An 8,495-nucleotide genomic window follows, 5' to 3' on the forward strand; every position below is an offset into this window, starting at 1 on the left:
AACAGATTATCTAACGCGTGTACAAGTATCAATGCAAGCCATTATCCCCGTGCAGTATCTGTATATCTCACAGAAACACAAGATAAGCCATTATCTGGCATTCAAATACAGGGATGTTGAATTTATTTAAAGTTCAACACCAAGAAAAGAAGATTTCTCACGCGAAGTAGATTCCATTGATTATCACCTTAAAGGGCAAATCGATCTTTACAAACCAAATCATTTAATTATTGAGTAATATAAAGCGACAAAATTAGTCTCAAAAAGACAGTCTCATTAATGTTATTGGGAGGAGACCAAGGAGGGATGTGGGAGGGAACCACGGGGGATGTGGGAGGGACCACGGAGGGATGCGGGAGGGAACCACGGAGGGATGCAGGAGGGAACCATGGAGGGATGCAGGAGGGAACCACGGAGGGATGCAGGAGGGAACAACGGAGGGATGCAGGAGGGAACCAAGGAGGGATGCAGGAGGGAACCACGGAGGGATGCAGGAAGGAACCACGGAGGGATGCAGGAGGGAACCACGGAGGGAACCAAGGAGGGATGCAGGTTGGAACAACGGAGGGATGCAGGAGGGAACCAAGGAGGGATGTTGGAGGGACCAAGAAGGGATGTGGGAGGGAACCACGGAGGGATGTGGGAGGGAACCACGGAGGGATGCAGGAGGGAACCAACGAGGGATGCAGGAGGGAACCACGGAGGGATGCAGGAGGGAACCATGGAGGGATGCAGGAGGGAACAACGGAGGGATGCAGGAGGGAACCATGGAGGGATGCAGGAGGGAACAACGGAGGGATGTAGGAGGGAACCACGGAGGGATGCAGGAGGGAACCATGGAGGGATGCAGGAGGGAACAACGGAGGGATGTAGGAGGGAACCACGGAGGGATGCAGGAGGGAACCATGGAGGGATGGAGGAGGGAACCAAGGAGGGATGCAGGAGGGAACCATGGAGGGATGCAGGAGGGAACAACGGAGGGATGTAGGAGGGAACCATGGAGGGATGCAGGAGGGAACAACGGAGGGATGCAGGAGGGAACCATGGAGGGATGCAGGAGGGAACCATGGAGGGATGCAGGAGGGAACAACGGAGGGATGCAGGAGGGAACAACGGAGGGATGCAGGAGGGAACCATGGAGGGATGCAGGAGGGAACCACGGAGGGAACCATGGAGGGATGCAGGAGGGAACAACGGAGGGATGCAGGAGGGAACCACGGAGGGATGCAGGAGGGAACCACGGAGGGAACCAAGGAGGGATGCAGGTTGGAACAACGGAGGGATGCAGGAGGGAACAACGGAGGGAACCATGGAGGGATGCAGGTTGGAACAACGGAGGGATGCAGGAGGGAACCAAGAAGCGATGTTGGAGGGACCAAGGAGGGATGTGGGAGGGAACCAAGGAGGGATGTGGGAGGGAACCACGGAGGGATGTGGGAGGGAACCAAGGAGGGATGCAGGAGGGAACCACGGAGGGATGCAGGAGGGAACCATGGAGGGATGCAGGAGGGAACCACGGAGGGAACCAAGGAGGGATGCAGGTTGGAACAACGGAGGGATGCAGGAGGGAACCAAGGAGGGATGTTGGAGGGACCAAGAAGGGATGTGGGAGGGAACCACGGAGGGATGTGGGAGGGAACCATGGAGGGATGCAGGAGGGAACCACGGAGGGATGCAGGAGGGAACCATAGAGGGATGCAGGAGGGAACCACTGAGGGTTGTGGGAGGGAACCACGGAGGGATGCAGGAGGGAACCACGGAGGGATGCAGGAGGGAACCATGGAGGGATGCAGGAGGGAACAACGGAGGGATGCAGGAGGGAACCATAGAGGGATGCAGGAGGGAACAACGGAGGGATGCAGGAGGGAACCATAGAGGGATGCAGGAGGGAACAACGGAGGGATGCAGGAGGGAACCATAGAGGGATGCAGGAGGGAACCATAGAGGGATGCAGGAGGGAACAACGGAGGGATGCAGGAGGGAACCATGGAGGGATGCAGGAGGGAACCATAGAGGGATGCAGGAGGGAACAACGGAGGGATGCAGGAGGGAACCACGGAGGGATGCAGGAGGGAACAACGGAGGGTTGCAGGAGGGAACCATGGAGGGATGCAGGAGGGAACCATAGAGGGATGCAGGAGGGAACAACGGAGGGATGCAGGAGGGAACAACGGAGGGATGCAGGAGGGAACCATAGAGGGATGCAGGAGGGAACAACGGAGGGATGCAGGAGGGAACCATGGAGGGATGCAGGAGGGAACCATAGAGGGATGCAGGAGGGAACAACGGAGGGTTGCAGGAGGGAACCACGGAGTGTTGCGTTCAGGAACCACGGGATTGGGGAGGGAACCATCGCTCTCAACCAAGAGAAACACGTTATTGAATGTGTTGGCAAAGGTGGATTAAAAATCACACTATCAGACAGGTCACATATTGAATCCCAATTTAGTCGGATCTTGTTGACTTCCCATGCTGAACCAATACGTGTATGGTCTGGGTCTAGATGTAAGCCTGTACGTCTGATCGCACTGAGCAGTGTCAGACATACAGGTGACCAAGCATCCGGTTCTGAACAGCTCATCTAAATGAACGTGTCACGTAATACCAAAACATGGACCTCATCACTAAAGAAGGGTGAATCTCCGTGTACATTCCATTACATTGAACCAGACGCTCAGTTATTATGGATGTTAATGTCTCGGTGTAAGACCAGCTATAGATCAGAGTATTGAAGTCCATGCTAGTCATCTGAGTTTTCTGGTGTTATATGACTTGGCATACCTCAACCCAAAATCCAATATTCGTACGGACGTATTACAGTACACACCATCAAATCAAGGGATCGAGGGGCTGCCTCATCCAGATAGTCAGACATAATTCATCGTTATATCGCTTTTTAAACACATTTTACTTGATTCTTTGTTCGAGTCCAGGATACTGGGATCTGTCCGCATCATACCCGTGCTCGTGGGTTTCACGAAGTGGAAAGCATCCACATCCTGCGTCACTTTAACGAGATTACGAAGACACGTCGTGCTATTACTGAAATACTGATTAAAGGGACATTGACACCCAGGCAACTAACACTCAGGTGCACGGGTGCCCCGTAGTCTTTGCCGTCATTTGCTGTGTCCCAAGTTCATAAAACAAACCTGCTCAATTTTAATAATTATTAAAATATTTAGTATCATATGTTCACTCCATTTCAGAAAGAAAGTGTTCCGTGACCTTTGTTAAAAAGATCCTTCCTTATGTACTGGCCAACGATTGAATGAAAATGCTTTTGCAAAATGTCGAGTAGAATATCTTTCAGATAGATCCCCACCATAGCCAAGCAGATAACCACACATACAACTTTGTTGGGTTTTTCAGGAAGGACGGTAGTGTCGATAATAATAAGAAAGTTATGAAATCAACTCCTTGCCTAGAGAACAAAAGCAGATTACTACAGATTACTTGATTATTACAGAATATTACATATTAGTTTAGATTACTACAGAATACTACAGATTACTGGATTACTACAGAATAGTACAGATTACTCCAGATTATTTCAGAGTACTGTATATTACTAAATATTAGTTCAGAATACTACAGATTACTTTAGATTACTACAGAATACTACAGATTACTTGATTACTACAGAATAGTACAGATTACTCCAGATTATTTCAGAGTACTGTATATTACTACAGATTATTTAAGAATACTACAGATTACTATAGATCACTACAGATTATTACAATTTACTACATATTAGTACAGGCATACTATAACGATCAGTCATCAATATATGATGATGTCTCTGTCACTCAGAAGGTAGGAAGTTCAAACCATGAATGCGTGATGGGTTTAACACGAGATCTCACCATAAGTATCATTTAAAGAATGTTTGATGGTTTTGTTAAATACGATCTGAGACAATTTGATTGTCACACGGTGATCACACATAGCTCATAGAGGCGTCTCAGTGTCTTTTAACTTTTGTCATGCGATCACTATACATCATCAATTAACCTTTCCCTATATGGGTAGTTTACTATTACCTTCCATATTGTTGGAACGACTGCTGTGAGTATGGCTTTTCACCACTATATTCATGTCTTCCACCGATTATAGCGGAAGACATCGACAGTGGTAGTCTGAGGCGCCGCAATTCGCTGTGCAGAGTTGCGTCCCTTGAACATACGAGAAACCTATTATAGCGGGTTCGAATCCCGGTTCGTCGCGATTATGTTTCTTGGTTCAATGGGATAGCATCAATTCGGACTTTTCTCCCACATCAAGCTGACACGAACGGAGTAACTAGAACTAACTAGTAACTTTGTTTGTTTGTTTGTTGTTTAACGCCGCGCTCAGCAATATTCCAGCTATATGACGGCGGTCTGTAAAATAATCGAGTCTGGACCAGACAATCCAGTAATTGACATCATGAGCATCGATCCACGCAATTGGGATCGATGACATGCATCAACCAAGTCAGCGAGCCTGACCACCCGATCCCGCTAGTCGCCTTTTACGACAAGCATAGTCGCCTTTTACGGCAAGTACATGTATGAGTTGCTGAAGACCTATTCTACCCTGGAATCTTCACGGGTCAACTAGTTACTAGAATAATGTTCAAACCCAACTCACTCAGAGCAATAAGAATGTTTCTCGGTGAAATTAGTTTCTAAATTGTTTACTTCATTATTTTAAATTTTATTATTTAGTTTAAATATCCTCGACGCCACCACTCTAAACACATGTCCCCAGGGGGTAGTTTTGACTGTCAGTGTGAAAACATTCCCTGTACAAGGAGTCCTTAATCCGATTACTCGTGTTTCAATAGGACATTAAGGGATCCAACGGACAAAATAACAATTGGTGTTCAGACATACGTCTCCTGCAATAATATTTCACTAGAGTGAAGTGGAGTTGGGGGAATATTAATATACACAACAGGAACAACATATGTATTACACTGATTGACCCTATGTCTGATATGCACCATTAAAGTTCTTCGGCAAAATTGGAAGCATATCGCGAACATGTGTGTGACCTCCAACATCTGATTAAGGCTGAAATGGGCTTAAAGATAATATTGTTGTCGCCTTGTTTTGTCAAGAACTGAATAATCGTCCTGATATTTTGACATCATGGCATGTGAGGGTTATGTTCACAGCGCTTAATAACAGATTTTCCGTGTAGTTCTGTCAATGACGGACCGGGAGAAACCATTTGGAATGCATGCTGAAATAGAGGAACCTTTGATGTGATTCGTATCTGAGACAAAACACTGCCAATGTTAATTCTATCATAGGAATTATTCCATATACCAGTCTTACAAGAAACATATTGAAAGAGTAAGAGAGTCGTTTTAATACTAGTAATTGATGTGAAGAATGAGCTGTATACACCATTGCGTGCATATTTATGTTCTGTTGGTGTACATGAGAGTGTTGTCTTAAAACTGAACTTACTTCGAAGGGCGATGAGTGAGTGAGTGAATGGTGTTTAGCGCCGCAGCCAAGAACACACGACCTGCCATGTCATTCAATTGTATTCGACTCTTGTGCAAGCATGGCAATAGGTTACTGCCTACCAAATGTACCCAGGAATCACTAAGCTTGTATGAGGTTTAAGGAATATTTTAATCGATTTGAGATTGTTCCATGGGAGACCTGACAATTCGAGTTGGGTGTACGCCGCTTTTAACAGTTTTTGTCCTTATTTTGTCCTTATTTTGTCAAGTACATTTTGTTTAATGCCGCTCTCAGTAATTTGCAAACTTTATGACGGCGATATGTAAATAGCCGAATCTTGACATGACAACCAAGTGATTGACACCATAAGCATCGATCTACGCAATTTGGGTACGATGGTATGCACTGTTTACTCCGTCACCTCTTCCAGCCGTGACAGAACTTGTCAGCTTCTGACAACATAGCATAAACTTGTTGTTACCCTGTCTGTTACCCGCTCGGCATTTAGGGGCTTAAACAAGGACCGGTCGGCTCGGAGTCAGGATACTGTGTCTGAGTGGGGTATTCATGTTAAACAGCGGCATGGTATTTCAGTGAGCTGGCATCATAAAATCTGCATTAGTCCGGACTAGTACAAGCAGCCACACAAACACATGATCCTCATATAGTCGGAATGATATGATAGACTAATGATATGATGCGTTTAGCAGGGAGTTGTTATGATTATGGAAATAGGTTTGTCGCTTTGGAAACTGTAGTTGACCGCCTCCGTGGTCTAGTGGTAGAACGTCCGCCCGGAGAGCGGAAGGTCCGGGGTTCGATCCCTAGCCGGGTCATACCAAAAGACGTTAAAAGATGGTACTTGTTGTTACTCTGTCTGGCGCTCGGCATATAGGGGCTACAACAAGGACTGGTCGGCTCGGAGTCAGTTTTATAGGTTTGAGTGGGGTATTCATGTTAAACCGCGGCATGGTATCTCAGTGGGCAAGCACTATAAATCGGCATCAGTCCGGACTAGTAAAAGCAGCCACACACATACACACGTGCATGCACGTCGCTATATAAGTGCAATAATCTTGGACGCGACGTTATAATTAAACCCAATTTCACCTCACCTCACCTGGAAACTGTAGTTTACAAGCTGTTTATTGTAAACGTTCGGAAACTATGCTTTTGCCTTGTGGGTATTGCTCGCCCAAGCACTGCGTGAAACAGGCATCTATAATAGTTGCCAGTCTATACAACACCCGCATTGTGAAGCACTTTTCACGTTTAAAAACAAAGAAACGAATTAGCCTGTTATCAAATAAAATCATATGTCCCATTTACCACTGTGTTGTTTAATATATGAGAAGTTATTTTTTAAAAAGTGAGTGAGTGAGTGAGTGAGTATGGTTTTACGCCGCTTTTAGCAATATTCGAGCAATATCACGGCGGGGGACACCAGAAATGGGCTTCACACATTGTACCCATGTCGGGAATCGAACCCGAGTCTTCGGCGTGGCGAGCGAACGCTTTAACCACTAGGCTACCCGACCGCCCCTATTTTTTAAAAAGAGTTTCCAAGAGTGTCCAAACAATTTCCATTTCTGCCAGTGCTTGTTTGCGATCTCCGTGACTTGATGCTAGTATCAAATACCGTCAAATACCGACTTTGTCTCTCTACGTCTTCTTTGATAACACCGAAAGAGATCTCGCTCATGACAGGGACGGAATCATACAATCGATTCGAGATTTCTTGTGAATATGGAAAGGATTTTGTTGCTTTTAGTTGCATAGCAGATGGGAGAGAATTGACATTACTTTTTGATTTATCTTATGGGATAGCGTGATTATCGCACAGCTTTTTTGCAATATCATTTTTTTGTTTGTTGTTTATACCGGCTGTATTTAATCAATACTGAACCAGACATTCCAGTGATTCATTTTATGAACACCGATCAAAGCCGGCGGAATACGACCGGAATTACGGACTTATGCACCATTATCGACCACCGAGCACGCCCACTCGATCCATTGACATGTATAGGTTTCTGGGGTCTATAGTGAGTGAGTTTGGTTTAACGCCGCTTTTAACAGTATTCCAGTTATATCACGGTGTGTCAGCTTAATGTGGGAGGAAAGCCCGAAATGATGCAGGTCTCAGACGTTTACCACTTCGGTAAAACCCAAGAGCATGGGTATGGTGCTGACAAACCTAGAAACATTATTGGGTCGTACCATGATTGGAACCCACAATCATAGGTTTCTGGCGAGCCCCAGGGACGCAACTATGCACAGCGAATCGCGGCGCCTTAGACGACTGGCCCACCCGTGCCCCTGGGATCTATTGTGGTGAGACAGTGAGTGTCACATAAATTTTAGCAATATGGTAGCAAGTGAATATGTAACGGCTTCCAGGCATGAAGTGAGTACCACAACACTTTTGGCAGTGTGAGTATCACACCTGCTTTAGCTCAATCGGAGTGAGAGGGTCTCACGCTGCTGTTAGCGTTAAGGGAGTATAACATTTTTAGCTTGGTTGCTTTGTTGTTTAATGCCGCACTCAGCAAAATTCCAGCTATATGACGGCGGTCTGTAATGATCGAGTTTGGACCAGACAATCCAGTGATTAATATCATGAGCATCGATCGTTGACATGCATCAACCAAGTCAGCGAGCCTGACCACCCGATCCCGTTAGTCGCCTCTTACGACAAGCATAGTCACCTTTACGGCATGCATGGGTTGGTGAAAACTTATTCTCCCCCGGATCTTCACGGTCGATTGTACAAGTACAATGTGCAACGGTTACTGACAATGAATGACACCAGCATGCTTCACAATAACCTCAAAGATGAACCTATTCTACACCGCGTCTTCATGAGTCTCACATTTTTAGCATGTTACACGACAGATAACAAACCGAATATACTATAGATATGCGAAGCATATGAAAAGAAATATTGAAGAGCAGACACATTTTTTTCGAAGGACGTGACAGCGGAGTTGTCTGTCATTTTGACTCAGGTGCAATGTCCCGTACCGTCAA

The 8,495-nt window shown here is 46.0% G+C and overlaps 1 protein-coding gene across 1 annotated transcript; it reads left to right on the forward strand.

The window, feature by feature from the left end:
* Window positions 1-328: 328 nt before the first annotated feature.
* On the forward strand, window positions 329-988 carry LOC124110866 (feruloyl esterase B-like). Its single transcript, XM_046470331.2, has one exon. It carries the CDS (start codon window positions 329-331, stop codon window positions 986-988), a length of 660 nt encoding a protein of 219 aa, XP_046326287.2.
* Window positions 989-8,495: the final 7,507 nt, after the last annotated feature.

This window comes from Haliotis rufescens, unplaced genomic scaffold (assembly GCF_023055435.1).
Source record: "Haliotis rufescens isolate VD_foot unplaced genomic scaffold, xgHalRufe1.0.p SCAF_47, whole genome shotgun sequence".
NCBI lineage: Eukaryota > Metazoa > Mollusca > Gastropoda > Lepetellida > Haliotidae > Haliotis > Haliotis rufescens.

What these genes read in the sequence shown, in the direction of transcription:
- LOC124110866 (XM_046470331.2), top strand. Translation starts at nt 329, where the DNA reads ATGTGGGAGGGACCACGGAGGGATGCGGGAGGGAACCACGGAGGGATG.